The 24460-nt window shown below is 44.6% G+C and overlaps 1 protein-coding gene across 1 annotated transcript; it reads left to right on the top strand.

Annotated features, from left to right (window-relative positions):
* The first annotated feature begins 19244 nt into the window (after positions 1 to 19244).
* LOC124678449 (pectinesterase-like) lies at positions 19245 to 24320 on the top strand. The gene is made up of 2 exons (XM_047214340.1): positions 19245 to 20262; positions 23400 to 24320. Exons 1-2 carry the CDS (start codon positions 19281 to 19283, stop codon positions 24089 to 24091), a joined length of 1674 nt encoding a protein of 557 aa, XP_047070296.1. The 5' UTR covers positions 19245 to 19280; the 3' UTR covers positions 24092 to 24320.
* Positions 24321 to 24460: the final 140 nt, after the last annotated feature.

Raw genomic sequence — 24460 nt, forward strand, 5'->3', positions numbered from 1 at the left:
TTTGATGCTCAGCTTTTACATGATGGCAAACGTCGCATTCCACTACGAAGCGAGCAATTTCTCTTTTCATTCGGGTCCACCAGAACCTTTGGCGAAGATCCTGATACATCTTTGTACTTTCAGGATGAATAGATAGAGGAGACTCATGAGCTTCTCGGAGGATAAGCTCTCTCAGACTGTTTTTCTTCGGCACCACCAAGCGGTTACCAAAGTAAACAACACCTTGATCGTTGACGGAGAAACATTTAGCATCTCCGCTAGCAATGTTCTCTTTGATCGTACTGATACCCAAATCACGCTTCTGAGCGGCTTTGATCTGGTCTTCAAGAGAGGGTTTCACCTCTAAGTTTGCAAGGAACCCCTGAGGAACAACTTCAAGATTGAGCCGTGCAAATTCGTCATGGAGGGCAGGTTGATATTGCTTGAGCATCAGATTGTTGCAATATGACTTCCGACTTAGCGTGTCAGCAACAACGTTGGCCTTGCCGGGCTGGTAGTTAAGACCCATATCATAGTCCTTGATGAGTTCCAACCATCTTGCCTGCCTGAGATTCAGATCCGGTTGGGTAAAAAGATACTTCAGGCTTTGATGATCTGAGTACAACTCGCAACGATTACCGTAAAGGTAAGGTCACCATTGCTTAACATCATGGACCACAGCTGCAAGCTCTAGATCATGAGTTGGATAATTGAGCTCATGCGGTTTCAACTATCGAGAGGCATAAGCCACTACATGGCCATCTTGCATCAACAAAAGTCCTTGCTTGTGTCTGGAAGGACAAGTACAGGAGCGGTAGTCAGCTTTATTTTTAGTGTCTAAAAACTTTCTTCAGCCTTTTCTGACCACTCAAACTTATTATCTTTCTTTAGAATATCAGTCATTGGTTTGGCGATGTTGGATAAATTCTCGATGTATCGACGGTAATAACCCGCCAATCCAAGAAAACTCTGAATTTCTTTGGCTGACTTAGGAGTCTTCCAGTCAAGAACGGATTGAAGTTTATCTGGAATGACTGCAACACCTTTTGCAGAGACCACATGGCCAAGGAATATGAGCTCTTGTAGCCAGAACTCACATTTAGAAAACTTGGCATAGAGGCGATGTTCATGAAGTTTTGTCAGCACCAAACGTAGGTGTTCAGTGTGTTCTTCTTCAGTTTTGGAGTAGACCAGAATATCATCAATGTACATAATGACGAATTTGTCAAGATACTCCATAAACACAGAGTTCATGAGCCCAATAAAAGTGGCTGGAGCATTTGTGAGGCCAAAGGACATGACTGTGTACTCGTAAAGACCATAACGAGTCATGAACGCCGTTTTTGGAATCTCCTCCGTTCGGATTTTGATTTGATGGTAGCCTGATCTCAAATCCATCTTGGAAAATACTGTGGCACCACTCAGTTGATCGAAAAGATCATTGATTCGAGGTAGAGGATACTTGTTCTTGATGGTTACTACGTTGAGCGGCCAGTAATCAACAACCAGACGCGGAACATTGGTATCCCTCTTCTTGACAGAGAGTGCGGACATCCCCAATAAGAAGTACTGGGTTGGATGTATCTTTTCCCTTCTAACTCTTCTAACTGCTTCTTCAGTTCAACCAACTCTTCTCGAGGCATACGATAAGGACGTCGAGAAACAGGAGCAGTTCCAGGAACCAGCTCGATGACAATCTCCACACTTCGATCATGTGGCATGCCAGGCAATTCTTCTGGAAAGACATCAGGGAAGTCACAAACCACCGGAACATCAGAAGTTTCAAGCGGAGGTAAGATGTCAAGGGCATACAACTCAGCATCAGCAATATGTATTGCTGATGGAGGTGTTCCTGACGGAGACCAATACAGAATGGAGCTTCCGGAAAGATCGGTTAGAGTGAGAGACTTGGCTGCACAATCAATGACAGCCTGATATTTAGCTAGCCAATCCATGCCCAAAATGATATCAATGTCGGTTGACTTGAGGGCAATGAGGGGAATCGGAAAAAGAAGATACCCAATCTCGATTTTATTCCCATGACTAACCATATTGGTACGCCAAGTGGAACCCGGGGACTGAACCATTAGGGTAGTAGGCAACTTCACAAAGGTTATCCCATGCAATTGAGCAAACTCTTGGGATATGAATGAATGCGATGCTCTAGAATCAAACATAACTGTAGCTATAATGGAGTTGATTCGAAGCGTACCCATCATGACGCTTGGATCTGCTTCAGCTTCCTCAGCAGTGACATGGGTCAGACGACCATGACCAGCAACTTGAGGCTTGGTAAACTTCTTTAGTGGTGGAGCACCACGAACATAAGTATTGTGGGGGCACTCTTTCATATAGTGACCAGGATGACCACAAGTGAAGCACGCACCACTGCCCGGAGTTCCCGTGGCAGGACGATAGTTGGTTCCACCAGAATTGCTTGGAGGAGCACTTGGAGTTTGTGGACGAGGAGCATAACCAGAAGGCTTTGGTGCATAAGGAGCACGAGGCAAAACACTGTATGGAATGAAAACACGGCGACGCTGATTGCCTAATCCAGAAGGCTGAGAAGTATCTCGAGGACGCTTGCGAGTTTCCTCATAATCCACATTTCCTCTTTCTGCCTTCATAGCCTTGTTGACAAGATCTTGGCAGGTTGGGAAGTCCAAGAGATAAAGATCTTGATGAAGTTCAGGATCCAGTCCCTTGCGGAACAAGGCTTGTTTCTTGGCATCAGTGGAAGTCTCTTCAGGAGCATAGCAGGCCAGACGATAGAAGTGACCTTGGTAGTCACAGATAGAACCACTGCCCTGCGTCAGCTGCAGTAACTCTTCTGTTTTCTGGGATATGATATGCACGGAAAGCAACTTTGAACTCTTGCCAAGTCACGACATGATTGGCAGGCTGCATCAACAGGAAGTTTTCCCACCATGAACCAGCAGCTCCTTCAAGATGGTAGGTGGCAAAGTTCACCCAATCTGCTTGAGTAGCATGGGCAACCTCAAGCTTGCGCTCGATGGTACGGAGCCAGTAGTCGGCATCAAGTGGCTCACTGGAATAACTGAACACTGGTGGGGTGACGCGGATGAAGCTTCTGATCCCCACTTATTCCTCATGACGCTGAGCTGTATTACGCTCAATCCTTTCAAGGAGCCTAATGTTGTCTGCACAATTGGTTTCATACATGGCCATAAGTTGGATCATAGAAGGAGGAGGAAGGTCAGCATTCTCCTCGTGGCCATCTCCACGGTTATTGCCATGGCCACGACCACTGCCAACACCACTTCTAGTACCGCCAGACATCCTGAGGAGAAAACAAAAACAATGAGACACAGATTCACCGGAAGGATTCAACAGAAGGATAGCATGTACTGAATGCAATGAGCATGCTAAAGGAGAAGACATGTGATATGAAGATATATCATCGTATCGATCACAGTAGTTGAACAAGCATACAAAATGTATACCCTACCAACCGACTCACAAACCATGAAGATGGAATGCAAAGATGACCTATCATCACCATGTCGTATAAAGGCAAACAACTGAATGCTAAGCACCCGACGCAAGAATAAAGGAACAATGCTTCAGATTAACTGAGGTATTTTGGAAACACTGAGACAAGCAACCAGATACAGAGTACTGGAGAAATATAACACAAACCCGTATATCCTAGAGATTTGAATTGATAGGAAAGAAGTGAAATCTTTTTCCAATCAAAACCAGGTAAGATGATTCAGCATTAGTGTGACACCAGATAAGGAGTAAAAAGAATCCGATTTAGAATTTTTGCAAATACTCTTTCAAATAGTTTTCACAACCACTAGACTCAACATCGAACAGTTAACAAGGGTTTCCTACAGGCAGTCCTGCTCTGATACCAAAACCTATGGCACCCCTAGGATCAGGGTTAGACAAATACCAGATCTTTGTCTGATATAAGCCTAACCTTGAGCTCGAGAGACTACAATGAGAGATTCGGTAACACCACAGTGACTCTACGACTCAAAATAATATATTACAACTCTTAGCAGAGTAAGATACAAATTATTACACGCAGAAGTCACTGACCCAACATTCAACAAGCAACGGAAGCAAATTATGTTATTATAAATAACAAGATAGCAAAGGGCTTAAGAAGCCATAACATAAAGCGACGTCCCAGTCCATAAGTCTCAGGCTGCTGCCTAGGAACCCCAAACTACCCGTCGATGTTAACGTAGAAACCACCTTCGGCTGTAGCAACTTCATCTGAAACAAAACCATGCAAAGCTGAGTACATGGACTCAGCAATACTTAGTACAACCTTTTAGCAAAGCGGGTATGCGGGCTTTCTGTAGATCTTCTTTTGCGTAAATCCAATTTTCCTTTGTAAGACAGGAGAGAGGAGAAGTTTGACTACTCTGAGCCTTTAAAAGGGGATAAGAGAGCGACATCTCTATCTCTATTGATCATCATATTGTATCCACCAATCTTCATTATCTCGAACCACTATCCTCGGATCACCCCCTCAACACCCGGAGAAGGTATCCGTAAACATACATTAGTTGCCAAGTTTTATGATTAGGTTCATGTTATCTATGATCACATAATCCATTCCCAAGTTGTCCGTAACCGTGGACACGGCTTTTCGAAAAGATTCATAACCCTGCAGGGGTGCACAACTTTACCCACACGTGCCAACCGACTCTTAGTGCCAACGTTTGAGATTTCTTCCTTGGAAAGCCGGCAGAGGGTGGTCGACCACGACCTTTACCTTGATGTCGCCTAAACCATGAGTCACGCGCTAAGGATTGTTACGCTGTAACGGGTTAAGTCCCGAAGTCGGTCCTTAATGATGTGAGTTGAGGTAGGTTTCCCCAGGGGCCGCAACCCCCAGCCACCACGGCCACACTTACCTACCTGTTATGTACCTTTTCCCTCAAGCAAAATGCAATGCATATGTCCAGGTAACGCGCAAACTATGTGACTCATGGAATTGACTAGGCAAGTTAGTAAGTCGAGAGGGTACCATAATAGGGCCTCGTGTGGTTGTACGCTCGGTCTTGGTTCAAGAGGCGAGAACTCAGTTCCTAGGGTCGACAGAAACGAAACAACCCACCACATCCCAATGTGGCCTCTCGTCTGAGCCTTTAATCATGTTTATCAACATCTCTATACTTACCACATCAACCTGTCATGCTAATTTCATTTCATTGTAAGGCTCCAGTCCGAAGACCGAAGTAGTAGCGTAACAAACTAAGCATGGCTAAGCATAAAGAGATAAAGGCTCTAGCGATGCACATATGCCAAACCTAGGTATGCTAGGAGCAGTGGATCAGGGTATCGAGGCTACAAAGGTCGGACATGCAACATATAGGGTAACTCTATCTATCGATAAAAGACAGTTGAATCGTATGCGATATGTAGGAACCAAGCGAAAAGTATTTTGAAATCATAGATGAACCAGGTTAGGGCTTGCCTTGTCCCTCAGCAGACGAGTACGGTTCTTTGGTGGTGTTGACGTCGGACTCCGCCTCAGATCCTATCACGAAGAACCAAACACCGGAAAGGGGAACACACAATCACGACATGGCATAATGCAATGCGCATACAATATGAATGACATGTCATATTAATGGAATTGAGTAAACCCTAGGTGCATCGTTAGATTAAAGGGGTTCCGACATCGAACCCCGACATATGAGAGGTGTTTATTAGGGTTCCACTAGTTTTTCCATTTTAATTCTTGCAACGAATACACCTAAACTTGTAAAGAATGTTTTTTCTGAACATTTTGGTATATGATACATATTTTTATGAAATAAATTGAATTACTTATGAATTAAACAGGATTTAACCATTTTCTAAAAATGGTAAATAGTAAAAACAGAAAAAGAAAAAGGCCGGCTGATGTCATAGTGACGTCAGCGCGACGTCAGCCATGGCCTGCCCTTGCAGGTCGACCACGGCCTGGCCGTTTGGAGGCGCGCGGGGCGACGTGGCCTAATGTGTTGGATGCGCACGACCACGGGGGACCACGAGCAGAGCGGTGGCGGCCTCGGTTGCACGGTCCAGGGCCGGTGGAGGAAGAAACCAGGGAGGAGGAGAGCACCACGTGACTCAGAAGCTCACCGCGAGCACGGGGGGCTTGACGGCGTCACCGGAGGTGGCCGGAATCGCCGGCGGAGGGCGGTGGCCGGCGGCTCGGGCTCCATCCGATTGGCGCGATAGAGGGCTCCCCGGCGGCGGCTGCTTGGTGGAGGAGGAAGAGGAGATCACGACGGAGCTTTGGAGCTTCATGGCGGAGCGCGGGGTGGAGTGGAGCGGCGGCGACGGTGGTTGGCCGGCGCTAGGGTTTGGGCCGCGCCCTTGCAGAGAAAAGGGGAGGAGGGGAGAGGAGGCAAAATGGGGGTTCTCCATGGCGACGGGTGGCCTTTGTAGGCGTCCATGGGGCGGCGGGAGCCATCCAGGCCGCCGGCACCATCGGGCGGCGAGGGGCGCGCCAGGCAGCTCTGCCCCTGCCTGCCTGGGGAAGAAGACAGGGGAGGTTTTTGCGAAACCCCTGGTTTTCTTGTTCTTTTTCTCTGGAATAAAAACATGAGAGAATTTGATAATTTTAGGGTATTTTGACCCGAAATTTGAGGGGATTTTGCACCAAAAATTTCATTAGACAAAACTACGACTTTTGGCAACATTGTTTCAACACTTTTTATTGTAAAATTTCCCAAATTAAATGCAAATGCATGCAATGCACATGAACAAACCATCATTTATTTAATTAGCAAAGTGATTCTGTTACAGATCCCATTAAAGGTTATATCTATGTTTAATATTATTTTGGGGGGATTTTCCAATGAACCCCTTTATTTTAGTTATAACTCTTTAGAAAAGGAATCTCCTGTTTTGTGTATTTTTTTTACTTTTAGGGATATATACGGAGTCAAATGGACCTGGAATATTTTGAGGATCAATATTTTCCGAAGATTCATGATACAAAGCTTTGAAATCACACAAACGGAGTCCGGAAGAAGGAAAGAGCAGGGGTGGCGTGAGCCCTAGCCTAGGTCGCATCACCACCTCTCTTTTGCCCTTCGAGCGTCCGCAACCGTCCATCCAAAGCCACATATGAAAGGTATTGATCTAAAAATGCATATATAAAGGTCCCCTGACGCATCTCGGAGAAGGACGGCGCATATCATAGAAACACTGAAATAAAGTTAGCACTATCAAACATTGGAGGGGAACCTCTATCGGATCCACCACTGGAGAGATATCCTACCCTTCCAAGATCTACATCAACACCACCATGATGAGAGAGGAGTAGTCCACCTCTGGACTATGGGTTTCTGGAAGTAGCTTGATCTCTCTCTCTCTCTTGTTCTATCATTGTATTATCACCATATGAGCTATCCAACATGATTATGGTCATCTTTGTAACCCCTTTGTGGTGGATCTTTTCTATTAGTTGATATTTGAGAATGGAATCCTCTTTTGTGTGAGATGTATAAGTAGATGTATATTAAGTACCCCTTCTCGAGTACTTGTTTTGATCCAACTTGTATGAGAGAAGATGTGTGGGCCACGTGTGCATTAGATGGAGTAAAATGGTGGTAGTGATTGAATAGTAACACAAAAATTGATATCTATTTCGGTTTTTACCTTTGTTTTGTTTGCCTTAATAGGCATTAAGTGGATACATGTGCTATAGTTTCATCTAGTGACAATCTAGGCGGTCTTATTAAATCAAGGTAGTGAAAGAGCATGGAGCCTCCATCTGTGGTTTTGGTAATTAATGATAATCTTTATGGACTAATGTCTGCATTGAGTTATATTTGTAGGAGTTGTCCATAGGCAATGCTTGAACCATAAATTGGCTTCAAGGTTGCAATAAGAACAAATGAAGTGCAAGTTCAAGATAAACCAACTCGAAGAGATCATATGCTTGAAGCTTGTAATTCATATTGTGTTCATGGATATGTGAAGATGCACCGAAGAAGAAGCTCTCCCATAGTGGATTATGGGAGAGAAATTCGCAAGACTTCGCCAACCAAACACAATCAAGAAGTTTTTCCATCTTGTTGCGGTCAAGATCACTGATGGCGCGTGATGCACACGTCCGTTCGGAACCCCAAGAGGAAGGTGTGATGCGCACAGCAGTAAGTTTTCCCTCAGAAAGAAACCAAGGTTATCGAACTAGTAGGAGATGAAGGCCACGTGAAGGTTGTTGGTGAAGGAGTGTAGTGCGGCGCAACACCAGGGATTCCGGCGCCAACGTGGAACATGCACAACACAATCAAAATACTTTGCCCCAACTTAACGAGTGAGGTTGTCAATCTCACCGGCTTGCTGTAAACAAAGGATTAAACGTATGGTGTGGAGAATGATGTTTGTTTGCAAAGAACAACGAGAGAACGAGAGATTGCGTAGATTGTATTTCAGATGTAAAAGAACGGACCGGGGTCCACAGTTCACTAGTGGTGTCTCTCCAATAAGATAAATAGCATGTTGGGTGAACAAATTACAGTTGGGCAATTGACAAATAGAGAGGGCATAACAATGCACATACATATCATGATAACTAATATGAGATTTACTTAGGGCATTACGACAAAGAACATAGACCGCTATCCAGCATGCATCTATGCCTAAAAAGTCCACCTTCGGGTTAGCATCCGCACCCCTTCCAGTATTAAGTTGCAAATAACGAGACAATTGCATTAAGTATGGTGCGTAATGTAATCAACACAAATATCCTTAGACAAAGCATTGATGTTTTATCCCTAGTGGCAACAAGCACATCCACAACCTTAGAACTTTCTCGTCATCGTCCCGCATTCAATGCGGGCATGAACCCACTATCGAGCATAAATACTCCCTCTTGGAGTTACAAGTATCAACTTGGCCAGAGCCTCTACTAGCAACGGAGAGCATGCAAGATCATAAACAACACATATATGATAGATCAATAATCAACTTGACATAGTATTCCATATTCATCGGATCCCAACAAACACAACATGTAGCATTACAATTAGATGATCCTGATCATGATAGGCAGCTCACAAGATCTAAACATGATAGAACAAGAGGAGAAGACAACCATCTAGCTACTGCTATGGACCCATAGTCCAAGGATGAACTACTCACGTATCAATCCGGAGGCGGGCATGATGATGTAGAGCCCTCCGGTGATGATTCCCCTCTCCGGCAGGGTGCCGGAGGAGATCTCCTGAATCCCCCGAGATGGGATTGGCGGCGATGGCGTCTCTAGAACTTTTCTCGTATCGTGGCTCTCGGTACTAGGGTTTTCGCGACGGAGAGAATAAATAGGCGAAGGGGCAGAGTCGGAGGGCGCCCGAGGGGCCCACCCCATAGGGGGGCGCGCCGCCCTAGGGTGTGGGGCCACCTTGGCCCCTCTCCATCTCTCCTTCGGTGTTATGGAAAGCTCCGTGGAAAATAAGACCGTGGGCTTTTGTTTCGTCCAATTCCGAGAATATTTCCTCTGTAAGATTTCTGAAACCAAAAACAGCAGAAAACAGGAACTGGCGCTTCGGCATCTTGTTAATAGGTTAGTGCCGGAAAATGCATCAAAATGATGTAAAGTGTATATAAAACATGTGAGTATTGTCATAAAACTAGCATGGAACATAAGAAATTATAGATACGTTTGAGACGTATCAATCACCATCATCAAGCTTAAGTCGAATGCGCAAGGTTAAGGTTTGCTCTTGATAGGGTTTCCTTCTTACCAGTCTCATGGTTTAGATGGGAGGCCGGTTTACAGGCTAGATGTCGTACTATCAAGAGGCTCTCGAGTGAGTAACTCGATCATATCATTCAAAGTGTGGTCAAATATTTGCATCCTTGCATCATTTTTATTGGTTGGTATTTGGATCTTATCCATGTAGTGTTTTAGAACTTGTGGTTATTTCCATGAAAATCTCTAGTTCATTGAAAACGTATTTCGCATAGATCACTTGTTGCTTTTCGAGTTTGGTGATTTCTCGGTTTCTCGTATTGAGTTGTTGCACCTATAAAAAGAATAGAAAATCATCCCCCACTTTTTGTGGGGGTAGATCTAGTCGTCCTCTTTACAACAAAATTGGTTTCGTTGCATTTGGATTTTCCTATCTCTAGATTTTGCATTTCTAGTTTTTCCTTTTAGTTTAAAAGAAATGAAAAAGAAAAAGAAGGGAAGGGGGCGCCGTGGCCGGTACCGCCAGCGGAGCTACCGACTTAGGTGCTGGAAAAGGGAGGATGCTCCCAGTAACCCTACAGGAGGCAGCGCCCCGTGGCTGGTACCAGCGGCGGTACCGTGGTCGGAGGTACCGCCCGACGGCGGCCTGTAGTACCGGTCTCGTGCCTCCCCGCGCAATCTCACCTCCTGCATCCACCCCCGCGCGCCTCTCCTGGCCAGTACTACTGGCCCCTCTCCACTCCCGCGCGCAGCACCCCACGCCTGCTCCCCGCTCGCTGATCTTTGATGCACGCCTCGCGCCCGGGCGGTAGTTCCGTCGGGGCTGGCCGGTACTACCGGCCCTAGCCGCTACCAGCCCCAACAGGCAGCAATCTGCCCCACCTTTTAAGCCCCCTTTTTCATGTTTCTCACTACTTCTTCTGTCTCTCTCTCTTTCAAGCTTTTCCCCACCATTGGTGTTCATCATTGAGCTTGATATGTTTCTCCTCTTCCAATGATTCTTGCACCTATTTGAGAGAAAGATTGAGGAGATCTAGATCCACACTTTGACCAAACCAAATCATGTCTTTGTGAGTGAATCTTTGGGATCTAGATCTTGAGGAACTTTGTGTTCGTATTTTGTTTTTCCTCTCTTATTCCCCAATAGCTTTTGTAGCTTTGTTGGAATTTCAGAGAGAAGGATTTGAGCATCTTTGTGGTGATCTTTCCATTGCATTTGGTGTATTGGTTTGACTTCTCCGCGGTGATACGTGGAGGTGAAAGTTTGTGAGATATTCACTTCGGGAGCTTGTTCCCGGAGTTTGTTACTCTTGGGTCTTTGGACCCTAGACGGCTTAGTGGTCTTTGTGGTGTTCTTGGGGACTCCAATTAAGTTGTGGAGATTATTCAAGGGTAAGACCTTTTTGAAAATTTATTGGGAGCCTCCAATTAAGTTGTGGAGATAGCCCCAAGCTTTGTGCGGGTTCGGTGATCACCCTATGGTTCCATAGTGGATCGAGGACATCCGTTTTGGTGGGATTTCTCGAGGAGAATACGGTGGCCTTCGTGGCGTTTGGAGTAACTTGTCATCCACACCACTCCAACGGAGAGTAGCACTCGCAAGAGTGTGAACTTCGGGATACATCGTCGTCTCCGTGTCACCTCGGGTTTTCCTATACCCGAGCTATTTACTTATGCACCTTACTTTGTGATAGCCTTCGTGCTTGAAGTTATATATCTTGCTATCATATAGTTTCTTGTATTGCTTAGAAGTTGTTGGTGCACATAGGTGAACCCTAGTTATATAGGTTTTGTGCTTGACAAATTAAATGCTACTTTTATTCCGCATTTGTTAAGCCATAACCATAAAAGTTTTAAACCACCTATTCACCTTCCTCTAGGCGGCATCCATGTCCTTTCAAGTAGTATATTTGAGATCCAAGCATTATGTCAAAGTTGTTAAGGCTATACTCTGTTAATTCTTAATTCTAGATTGCTTGTACTTTTCCTTTTCTAGTGGAGTCTAAGAGAGATGTATTGCATCATCTCTATGTTAGAATGTAATGTCCATACAAATGCTTATTTCATAATATGAGATTCTACCAACATAATACAACTTAATGAACTCTTAATGTCCATTAGTCTTTTATGAGAGTGTAGTCAAGTGAACCATGAGCCCTAGTCCAATTTTAATTATAAGAAACATCAAACCAACACTTTAACAATATTTATAATTTCAGCACTTATTAATTCGGAAAATACAAAAATATATTTACCTTTATCAAATCCAATCCAAAAACCTAAAAAGACACTTACTTTATTGTTTTCCAATCATTGCCTAGCATAGATTGTTATTTACTTTTATTTATTTACTATAATATTCGTAATACTTACACGACACCTTGTGCTTGGTAACCACACGGTGGAGCTGGGGATACAAGGAATTTTTTTGTAGGTTGCTTGAAGAGGATAAGGGAAGAAATTCATCGCCAATTCCCCGAGCGTTCGATATACCACTCGAGTCACCCTTGTGGAAAAAAGACGCTTGCTACGACACTCTGCACTTGGAGTCCCAATGACTTGGTACAAAAGGAGTTGTTGCCATCAAGAACATTTTCTAGCGCTGTTGCCGGGGAGTTGCAAGAACTAAATCATGCCTGCATCTTCATCAACTTGGGAGCACCTCTGCTACATCAAGACTGCATCATCACCAATTTGGAGCACATCTTCAATTCCCAAGGCAACTGCCAGAATATTTATTTGCATCGTTGCCGGGGAATTGCAAGAACATATCGCGGGCGCATTATCATGAAGTTGGGAGAACATGTTCATCACCAAAGCAACTGTCATAATATTTTCTCACACCATCTTCATCAACAAGCTTGGGGAAGCTGCAATCCTGTGAGTCTTTTATTTTTCTTTATATCTACACAACAATTTACTTTTTTCTTTTTTTTGTCTTTTACTTTATTTGGATTTGCCTCTGGTTTTCCTTTTCCCCCTTCCTTTTACTTTCAACATTGTCTTTTCTTTCTTTTTATTATTTGTTTTGCATTCATTCATACACACAAAAATCCATAAAAAATAGTTTAATCTCTACATTTTGCAAACATGGGAGACGCTAGTTTAAATCAAGTTGACAAACTGGCTATGTTATACACTATCGCCACCTTTAAACAACACATTAGGGAAACTTTAAAAGATGCTTGGGATTGAATAAAAAAGATACCTAATGAAGATCCTCTCCCTTGTAGAGAAGTAAATATGCACCTATATTTTATTATTGATTGGAACCATGGTACAAGAATGCTTTAGATGTAGCTACATGTGGAAGTTGCATTCTATCATTACCAAAAGATTCATCTAGGGCACTAATTTTTTTTTGGTAATCATATTAAAACTCGATAAGTAGAGGATATCACAACACTACTTACTACCCCTAAAGAAAGAATTGAAGAATGTGTTAAGAATCTTCCTAACAAAGATGATCTGGGAAATTTTGGATCTTTATCCAAGGATATAATACCTAAAATAGAAGATAAGATTTCCACTATTATTCACAAGCTTGAAATTTGTGAGAAGAATTTACAAAAGATGACAAAGTACTCTTAATAGCTGAAAAAGGGTAGCATGTTAAGGGGATGTTTTAACGGTTGCTGCTTCTTTTGAACCATATCCTAAGGGAAAAAGTGGATCAAATAAACTTCCAATAAAAAATATAATAAAATAAAATGGATATGCGTAGTAAAAGTAAATAAAAAAGAAAGTAATGAAAAATCACTAGAAAAAGAAGAAGTACCCACTACAAATAAAAAAGAAACAAATAGAGGAAGTTAAAATGCTTAGTGAAGTACATGATCCTCTAGTAGATCTTGATAAGTGTAGCTTGCATGAACTAATCAACATAATACAAAAAAATCTAATGATCCATCTATTAATGTTCATCAAGTAAGATTTGGTTCATACATAGCAAATTATGTCATTAAAGAAAAGGTAGCAAGATATAATAACGAAGCAATGATACCACCTAAGCTTGATGATGCTTGGCTCCCCAATATATTAATCACAATTGGCAAAGAAACCCAACATGCTATATTAGATTAGGGACCTAGTGTTTTAAATTTTGTCAAAAGAATTTTATGAACTATTAGAAATCAACAAAATGGAAAAAATGCTCAATTGGACTTTTACTTGCAGATGATTCCACCAAACACGCCCTAGGCATAGTAAGAGATGTTATGGTTGAATTGCATATGACATTGGTCCCTTTAGATTTTGCTGTCATGGATATGGGTATTAAAACTTCTAGTCCTATAATTTTAGGAAGACCCTTTTTAAGATCTATAGGAGCAATAATAGATTCAAAAGAAGGGAATGCTAAGTTCCAATTTCCACATAAAAAATACATGGAACACTTCCGCAGGAAAAAAGAATCAACACAAAAGTACAATTTTACACATGATTTCCACCCATCTTAAAAGTCAAATAGGTGCGATTCCAAAGTTCCTATCCACATAGCTTTTGAGATAGCTCAAGACCCCGACCGAGTAGTTGTTGTCTACGAGGGCATTCGAGGGGATCAACTTGGGGGCTATCCAACCACTAGGGAAGGTCACGCGGCCCAAAATGTTTGGGGCCATGGAAAATTTCCGCATGGAGAACATCACATTAGACGTGACGGAGATCCTTCTGCCCTAGAACAACATTCTCCGATGCCCAAACTTGGAAAAATTCATGGTGGTTATGCACTACGCGTACAAAACCATGAAGATTCCGGCCAACAAGGGAGTCATCACCATCAAGACCGATTCATGAAACATTGTCTTCTGCATGGACGTCCTATCAGGAAAGTGCAACAACAATTTCCTAGGGCACATGTGATCCGAACGCGTCGGATCTGTCACCCACACGAAAGAAGCGCCTAGTAGAGGATTGCGACCTCAGGAAGAAGGTCCCGCTTTTCCATGGTGAGGGGTGCCCCATAACCATTGGGGTGCGCCACATTGACTAATAGGAAAGCGCCCTCATCACCTTCCCCCGGGATAACTTGGATGTGTTCGCTTGGACTCCCGAGATAGAGGCGATGCTCCAAGACATGAAGTGCTACATAACCTGTCCTCCGATGTTGGTGGCTCCCAAGCCAAGGGAGGCCCTACTTCTATACATCGTTGCCACCATTTAGGTGGCTAGCACAGTGCTCATCATGGAAAGGGAGGAAGATGATTCGACAATCATCGATGAGGGCCCCGGTCCAGGGACAAAGCTAGACGCGTCCACCGAGCTCAGCGAGGAGTCAGGGGACGCCCATGGATGCCCAAAGCTCCCCCTCCTGGCCCCGACAAGGTGGGGTCTGTGGAGGAAGATGGCATGAGTGTCATCACTGAAGGCCCCAATTTAGACACTCAACCACACAAACCTCCCGAACTCGATGAGTTGGGAAGCTACCCATTATGCCCGAAAGCGCCTCCTCCCGGAGGGTGCAACTTGAGAGGTAAGAAGTACCAAGAGACCGCAAAGAAGCAGAAGGTGTCGAGGCCGGTGTATTTGTCAGCGCAGTATTGTGCGATGCTCGGGCATGCTAGGCATACCCTTCAAAAGCTCTTGCTCGACAATCTCATCGCATCAAGGAAGATACGCAACTACTTAGAGCCCCAGTGGCAGTGGTCACCAAGCACTACGTGGAGCGCATGCTGCGCAACCCGGAAGCCACGGGGAAGGTGGCGGAATGGGCCACGGAACTATCTAGGTTGTCCCTCCACTTCGGCCACACCCAAAACATCAAGAGGAAATCCTTGGCTGATTTTGTCACCAAGTGTACTGATGGTGCTCCAGGGACGGCGCCACACAATATTGGTGGCGGTTGTTGTGGAAGCAATTGGGAAACCCCAAGAGGAAGGTGTGATGAGCACAACATCAAGTTTTCCCTCAGTAAGAAACCAATGTTTAATTGACTTGTAGGAGAAAGGCGTGACTTCTGAAGGTGTTGCTAGCTGACTATTGGTAGGGCACACTACAGGCGTCAGCAACAACGTGGAACCTGCACACAACACAATCACAATACTTTACCCCAACACACAATGAGGTTGTCAATCTCACTGGTTTTGTTGATAACAAAGAGTTAACTGTATGGTGTGGAAAGATATGTTTGCAGTGAATGAAAAGAGAATAGTGCTTGCAGTAAGTAAACAGAACATGATGATTGTATCAGTGTAAAAGAAAGGACCGGGGTCCACAGTTCACTAGTGGTGTCTCTCCATAAAGATAAATAGCATGTTGGGTGAACAAATTACAGCTGAGCAATTGACAGAATAAAGTTCATACATGACAAGATGACTACTATGAGATTCGTTTCAACATTACAACATAGTACATAGACCGTAATCAAACTACGTCTATGACTAATAATCCGCCTTCCAGTTAGCATCTGCACCCTTTCAGTATTAAGTTGCAAGCAACAGATAATCGCATTAAGCAATGTGTGTAAAGTAAACAATAGAATTACTGTTGCGGTTAGAAACCCACCGGCGAGCAGCGACGGGCAACACAGTAGAGTCGGGAGGCTCCCAGGACTGCGGCTGGCCCTGGTCCCTCGAGCGACGGCCCGCAAAGACTCGGCACGCACGTCCGATGCTGGTGCAAGGGCGTGCCACCTGACCTATACCTGGTCGGGAAGGTGATGGATTTGCCTCGCTTAGTTTCCTCGCATGGCATACACGTAAACATTAAATACGAGCCTCGATCGGCTCTCAGGTTGTCCTGTGAATCGGCTTAAGGAGCCGATTCACCCATGATTCGTACGAGGTGTACGATCACATGGTGGTCCTGCTTGATCAAAATAAAGCTAAAACGACCTACTACGATTTAGGGTTTACACCACATAATCGGAACATCCTACGCGTGATTGAGCCTGGCGGCCACGCACGGTGATCATAAACCGACCCTAGACAAGGCCTAAAAACCAACATGAAGTTGATCCCCGGAACATCTTGTCTAGGGCTAGCAAACTACACCCTACATGCCACTGGATCCTTCAACCCGTTTGTAAGGCCTAACTATGCAGATATTAAACTAATCCTTGAAGAACAAGGAGCAATCATAATGGATCGGATCTACTAAATAATGATCAAGCGAGGTGCCGCCCTTACACCTAAGATAGGTGTAAGGGCGGCTAGACGTCTAGGGGTTGCACGGACGAAAGCATATGATACGAGGAAACAATGCTAACCCTAACACGTCTATGACAACCACGTTGCTCGCCATCAACAAGGCTTCAGCACGAGCAACACATGAACAGCGAATAAACGTGTACTGCCTAGATCGCAAGATGCAATCTAGGCAGCATGATGCTTACCCGGAAGAAACCCTCGAGACAAGGGAGTTGGCGATGCGCCTAGATTGGTTTGTGGTGAACGTGATCGTTGTTTATTCCAGTAACCCTAGATACATATTTATAGTCCGTAGACTTTCTAACGTGGGAATAATCCCAACCGTGCACGAGCCAAACTCTATCTAACCGACACGTATCCTACTATATTACAGATACATGGGCAAACTAGCCCAAACTTTGTATACAAGGCCGATTCATGTATATCTTCCATATATATTCTTCAAGCCCATCTTAATCGCGGCCCACCTCTGATCCGGTCAAATTCTGGTGATAACAATTACCCTTGGATAAAACATTGTTGTTTTCTCCCTAGTAGCAACAACACATCTACAATCTTAGAAGTTATTGTTACTCTTCCAGAAAACTAGAGGCATGAACCCACTATCGAGCATAAATACTCTCTCTTGGATTCACAAGCATTTACTTGGCCAAAGCATCTACTAGCAACAGAGAGCATACAAGATCACAAAGAACATATGACATGACTATAATCGATCTCAACCATAGTATTCAATATTATTGGATCCCAGCAAACGCAACATGTAGCATTACATAAGGATGATCTTGATCATGATCGGCAGCTCACAAGATCTAAACATTAAGCACAAATTGGAGAAGACAACCATCTAGCTACTGCTATGGACCCATAGTCCAGAGATGAAGTACTCACGCATCACTTCAGAGGCGGGCATGGTGATGTAGAGGTCTCCGGTGATGATCTCCCCCTCCGGCAGGGTGCCGGGAAGAGCTTCAGAACCCTCCCGAGATGGGTTCTGCAATGACGGCCGCGACGGAACTTTTCCTGGATAGAGTCTCGGGTATCCAGGGTTTTCCCGAGATCGTGAATAAATAGTCGGAGGAGATAGGTCGGTGGGGTGCCGGGGGGCCCCACACCACCGCTAGGCGCAGCCAAGGGGGCCCGCGCGTAGGGAAGGTGAGGCCACCTCCTGCCGCCTCTCCGACTCCCCTCTGGTCTCTGTCTTCCTTACGACAAAATATTGACTTCGGCTTTTGTTTCGTCCAATTCTGAGAATAGTTCCTTTACAACTTTTCTGAAACCAAAAGCAGCGGAAAACATGGAACTGACACTGTGGCATCTTGTCAATAGGTTAGTGCCTGAAAATGTATAAAAGTGCAACGAAGTGCAAGTAAAACATAGTGGAATTGGTGTAAAAGAAGCATGGAGCATCAAAAATTATAGATACATTTGAGACATATCATGAACCCCCACCTCAGAGGACTAGGAGGAACCGTTTAATCCCTTCCCGGGGAAGCTAAGCTGCACGACTAGGTCTTGAACTTTGACGGCTCCTACTCCATCGATGGCTCCAGAGCTGGCATGCTCCTAGTGTCGTTGATGGGAGAGAAGCTAAAGTACATGGTTCATATGCTTTACCATAGGGAGCACTCGACAAACAACACAGCCGAGTATGAGGCTCTGCTCGCTGGACTCAGGATCACGAAAGAACTAGGCATCTTGTTTCCTGCGGAGAGGATCAGGGACTCGACCGCGTTTCCCATTTTGTTTTAGGGTCCTTTGCGTAAATTTCCAAGATTTTGCTGTATTTCTATCTTTCTATAAGGCCCTTGATGTAAATTTGTACCCACCGACGATGAATTGAAGCAGGACCTAGGGTCCTTCTGGACCAGTCTTCCTATTCAAAAAACAAGTCAATATATACAACTCAAAATCATTACAGATTGGATACATCATAAAATATATTTTCATATAATATGTATATAATGTCATTTTTGATAGTTTTCTCTATTTTTTAAAACTTTACTTAGTTTGATTTTTTAAAATAAAATGTAGACCTTATTTGTTAGAGCGGAGGGAGTATACACAAGCTATCTTGATCACTGTTTCCAGCTAACAAGGCAGGTGTCATACATTAAAGCGTACAGAGGGCTACTGTACTTGGAATTTAACGAGCTAGCTGTATGATTTTGAACCATGCATGTGTTAAGCCGGGAAAATAGGCCTCGCATTGATCCGTCAAATCAGAAATTTAAGGACGCTGCAAATATTTTGCTCCGCCAACACCTAAATCTTGACCGTCGGTTTTATAATCCGAGAGCTATGCAAAATATTTTAAAATTTATTTTCGTAATATGTGTTATCTAAACCCATAAAGCAAAGCATCATGTCTAAAGATTCTGGCCTTCTATATATAGAAGTAGCCAATCCACCACTCTAGCAGCCTCATCACAATCTAGCTAGTTGGTAGTCGTACGTACGCGCGCAAAGGACACGTTACAATGTCAGCCTCGTACTACGAGAAACGAAGGCATCTCTTCGTCCTCCTGAGCCTCACACTCGCCGCCGCCGCATCCGCCGCATCCGCCGCGTCCGATGTCTCCTTCTATCCCTCTGCGGAGACCGCCGCTGCGGCGCACTGCGACGGCACACTGTACCCTGAGCTCTGCCTGTCCACGCTCGCCACCGTTCCGGACCTCCACAAGAAGTCCCTCCCGGAAGTCATCACCCACGCCTGCAACCTCACGGAGACCGACGTCACCGCAATGTCTTCCAACTGCTCCTCCTACTTCCGCGGGAAGTCGCTCAGCGCGCGCGACCGCCGAGCCCTGTCGGACTGCGTGGAGCTTCTCGACACCACCATGGACGACCTCCGGGCCACTATCTCCGACCTGCAAGACCCCGCAAAGAGCCCGATCATGGATCACTGCATGACCGTCCTCTCCGCCGCCATCACCAACCAGCAGACGTGCCTCGAGGGCTTCTCGTACCAGAAGGGCGGCGACGTTCTCTCCCACGTGGAGCCCGGCATCAGCCACATCGCCCGAATGGTCAGCAACTCGCTCGCCATGACCAGGAAGCTGCCCGGAGCCGGAGCGCCTTCGCCGTCCACCTCGAGCGTGCATGAAGAGCGGCAGCCGTTCACGGGGTACGGGCAGATGGTCAAGGGGTTCCCGCGGTGGGTGAAGCCTGGTGAAAGGCGGCTGCTGCAGGCACCGGCGTCAGGCATAAAAGCCAATGCGGTGGTGGCCAAGGACGGGAGCGGGGCGTACACGACGGTGTCCGCGGCGGTCGCGGCGGCGCCGACCAACTCGAAGAGCAGGTACGTCATATACATCAAGGCCGGCGCGTACTTGGAGAACGTGGAGGTGGGGAAGAACCAGAAGAACCTCATGTTCATCGGGGACGGCATAGGCAAGACGGTCATCAAAGCCAGCCTCAACGTCGTCGACGGCTCCACCACCTTCCGCTCCGCCACACTGGGTAAGTAATCCACTGCACTGGTTTTGAACTTTTAGTATTGCCGCTACATTCCGTCAAATCGATTGGTCAAGTTATGTAATTACTCTGTTATGTCGAAATATAAGGGGAATCGGTATTGATCAAAATAAAACTTTGCACAAGTTTGGAAAAGAATATTGGAAAACGTCAACAACTATAATATGCAAAATAAAAATCATGTCATAATGTATCCGATGATATTGATTTGATGTTTAACGTGCTGATATACCCATATTTTTATATACTAGGATCAAACTTAATGAAACTAGTATGCACTAAATTTCGGCGCAAAATAGTTTTTTGTTAATGAGAAATGTTAGTACTAAATAATACTCCGTATTAATTAGACATGGCCTCTACAACAACATATTGTCAAGGGCTAGTCGAGGCATGCATCAAGGATGCAGATAGCCAAAAAAAAAAAAAAATCGCCCCACCAAAAATGATGTGGGATTCACATCAACAGAAAACAAATCTCACCAATGAAAATATCCACGCTGAAGAATTTCTCCAACATCGTGGCTTTTAAAAGAGAACAGTGCATGAGTTACGTCGTTGTTCAGTCTGACCACGAAGTCTGATCATGAGCTTTCGCCCGGAAAAAAAGTCATGATCAATCTTCATGCAATGCCTTCGTCAAGGAAATGGTTAGAAGAGTATCATGGTGAGATACAACTGGTAAAGGTCATATACCTAGAGTTTTTCACCTCGGAATGCTAAGAATTGGTACTCGATGAGAACCACAAGTAACGAACCAACCTTGTGTCGCTGCCCCACTTATCAAGTCACTGCTGCAATTCGACGATCGATCACCAAACACAGCCGCCATGCACATGATTTGGACGTGGTATCGCCATGCAAATGAAATTGTGGTCGCATAATCATCATCTTCTACCTCATCCATTGCGCGCACAACCAGATACAGCTGCTCATGCACAGGGTCTTGACGTGGACCGTGCAATACGAGCTGGCTATCCACCGAGCCGTCAACCGCCGGTGAGAACCCCCGCCCTGCAACAACTTGGCCGAGACGGCAGCTTTGCATACCAGAAAGGTAAAACTTGGAAATCTGCCCGACCTTGATTGCTCCGCTTATCTCGTCCCATCGAGCCCTCCGTCTCTTTCACCAGGCTGCTACCTAGCTAAATACAGAGCCTGACGTTCCCAACTACCTCACTCTTGCTCGTATGCACTCAACACGAAGCAGCTGGCTAAACATATGCAAGACCGCGTCCACCCTCAACTACCTCCTAACACCAGGCATTAACGCGATGAGTCTCAGATTAGTGATAGACTAATTAAATCGGAATTCTTCCTCCTCTAGCTTTTCCCCTTCTCTCAAAGAAAAAAGAGAGCGACATCAATGCCAAGCTTCAGGTCGACTTCCCACCCCCGCAATCACCGGCCCGCTACATGTGCAAAGTTTTAGGGCATGTGCAATGGTTGATAAGACTGTCTTATATTAATTCTGCCACGTAATCTAGATATAACAACAAAATATGATGTACAATAGGTTGTTTTTTAGTCTTATCTTTAGTAACGAGACATCCTAAATTTGTGGTGAGAGAGATTGTGCTAAGAGATCATCTCTTAGCTAAGAGAAATCAAAGTTCTTTTTTATCTTTCTCTTTCCTCCCCCTCAGCATTTATCATACGTGGCACAACTAAGATATCACCATTGTACATGCCCTAATAGAATTTCGAAAAGTTATATCAACACCAAGTTCAGGTAGAGGGTTTTTTCATTCAAATGTTGCAGCAATTTTATCCACAGAAGCCTAGCTCCTAAACAGCAATCTAATCTTAGAATCATAGTTAAAGGACTAATTAAGTGGTGCGTATATAAATCTGAAAAAAAATTAAGTGGTGTGTATCAAGTTACAAATTTGAAATTAAAAGTATATAAATTGGATGAAAAGATAAAGTATCGGATGGAAAGTTCAAGTTAAAGGATTTCACCGCGCAAGTTTTATATTTCTATTTTTTGTGGAGTCCACGTACATACTATTTTCCTTAAAAAGAGCTACATCTAAGTATCAAGGCTATATGTATATGCTTGATTTATGTCCAAAATTCTAAAATTTATAAATCGGGTTTTTTGGGGCCGGTTCGAAACTGGAGATCGAAGTACCTGAACCCTCCCTCGTATTTTTAATACAGAGAGAGATTGCCGGCTCATGATCCACCCATATAAGTAAAGAAACTGGAATGTTCTTTTGGCACATGAGTTCCACCATTCCATCTATATTAGATAAAAAAAATCTTATCTACATGTTGCGAAATAAATTGACAATAATTTTGAACTTCTCAATGACATATCCCACAAGCATGCAAAATCAAAATGCGTTTTTTTGTATAATGTACTGCACACAAATGAAAGAGCCTCAGCTTTCTACTAAATAAATTTGTAAAAGTGATAGTCAGATCCACACTTTTCATTTTCTATAGCCTAAAATAAACATTCTTTTCAATTGAGAGTTTGCACGTTTGTTTTCTCTTCAGGATACATCACTGGCTACATTCTTTTCAGGATTTTTTGAAAATAAAAAATATATTTTTAAATTTTTGTAAAAAAATGGCATCACACTTGTTGTGTCCATATGCACCAAAGCTTCACTGCAAACAAATTCTTTTGAGTAGACAACTATGGGTGCAGTGTCGGATCCCATGGCGATAGATGAGAGCTTTTTTCTGTTGGAATAGTGTGATGGGAGGATGGAGTAGTTACAAGATCGATTAGATCAAATCTCACCAACATATATTACATTAGGAGAAATTTACTTATTACAAAGAAAAAGATACGAGAAATATTACTAAGAAAACAATAAGAGCGATTTTCTAGCTTTGTCATTTTTCTAAGCTTCTGTGCAGTGTTATCAACACATTCCTACTTAATTTTTGTTGTGGCTAAAACCACATATACAGTACTCCCTTCGTCTTATGAAAGTGGTACATCTAAACTTCGATAAATCTCGTCAGCTAGTGGAAGTACATTTTTGAGGTACTCGTCTTTAGTCAGAAAACACGAGCAAATAAAAAATTAGCAAGCTAGCATTTGAGAATCTGATTTTTGAACATGATAATAAGCTAACCAACTATGGTACGTGGTAATGCTGCAGCGGTGGTTGGCGACAACTTCCTGGCCCGCGATCTGACCATCGAGAACTCGGCCGGCCCATCGAAACACCAGGCGGTGGCGCTCCGCGTCGGCGCCGACCTGTCGGCTTTCTACCGCTGCAGCTTCGTGGGCTACCAGGACACCCTGTACGTGCACTCCCTGCGGCAGTTCTTCCGCGAGTGCGACATCTACGGCACCATCGATTTCGTGTTCGGCAACTCCGCCGTGGTGCTCCAGAGCTGCAACCTCTACGCGCGGCGGCCCCTGGCGAGCCAGAGCAACATCTACACGGCGCAGGGCCGGACGGACCCGAACCAGAACACGGGCATCTCCATCCAGAAGTGCAAGGTCGCTGCCGCGTCGGACCTCGCCGCCGTGCAGTCGAGCTTCCGGACGTACCTTGGCAGGCCGTGGAAGCAGTACTCGCGCACGGTGTACTTGCAGTCAGAGCTGGACAGCGTCGTCGACCCCGCGGGGTGGCTCGAGTGGGACGGCACATTCGCGCTCGACACGCTCTACTACGGCGAGTACCAGAACACGGGGGCCGGAGCTAGCACGTCCAACCGAGTGAAGTGGAAGGGTTACCGCGTGATCAGCAGCTTGTCGGAGGCCAGCACCTTCACGGTGGGGTCATTCATCGACGGCGACGTCTGGCTAACCGGCACGTCCATCCCCTTCTCCACCGGGCTGTGACTGTATACTATCACGGCCAGATGTGGGTTTGATGGCAATAAGTGAACGACGCCCAGAAGCAAAAAAAGCACCACTTCGATCGTTTGGATGTCGATTCTTTGTTTTTCTAGACCATCCATATACGTGATTGGTTCATTATTGATACGTGCACCCCATATACCTCTGTAATTCTTCATGGTGGTTTGTACTCTGAAATAAATATAATTACATATATGTAATTTTGAGGCCATGGATGCGGCTGTAGTGTAGTTTTGTGGTTTCCAACAAGTTCATCGGGTACATTGACCGATACTTTTTCAGATAAAAGATTCACAGAGCAAGACTTTAAATTGATAAAGCCTTATATGGACAGATTTATAAAAATGCTAA

The sequence above is a fragment of the Lolium rigidum genome, chromosome 7 (assembly GCF_022539505.1).
Source record: "Lolium rigidum isolate FL_2022 chromosome 7, APGP_CSIRO_Lrig_0.1, whole genome shotgun sequence".
Classification (NCBI taxonomy): Eukaryota; Viridiplantae; Streptophyta; class Magnoliopsida; order Poales; family Poaceae; genus Lolium; species Lolium rigidum.

Excerpts from the sequence above, each read along its gene's own strand:
- LOC124678449 (XM_047214340.1), top strand. The coding sequence starts at position 19,281 with ATGTCAGCCTCGTACTACGAGAAACGAAGGCATCTCTTCGTCCTCCTG. Across the intron at positions 20,263-23,399 it reads CTTCCGCTCCGCCACACTGG|CGGTGGTTGGCGACAACTTC; the intron begins GTAAGTAATCCA and ends GTAATGCTGCAG.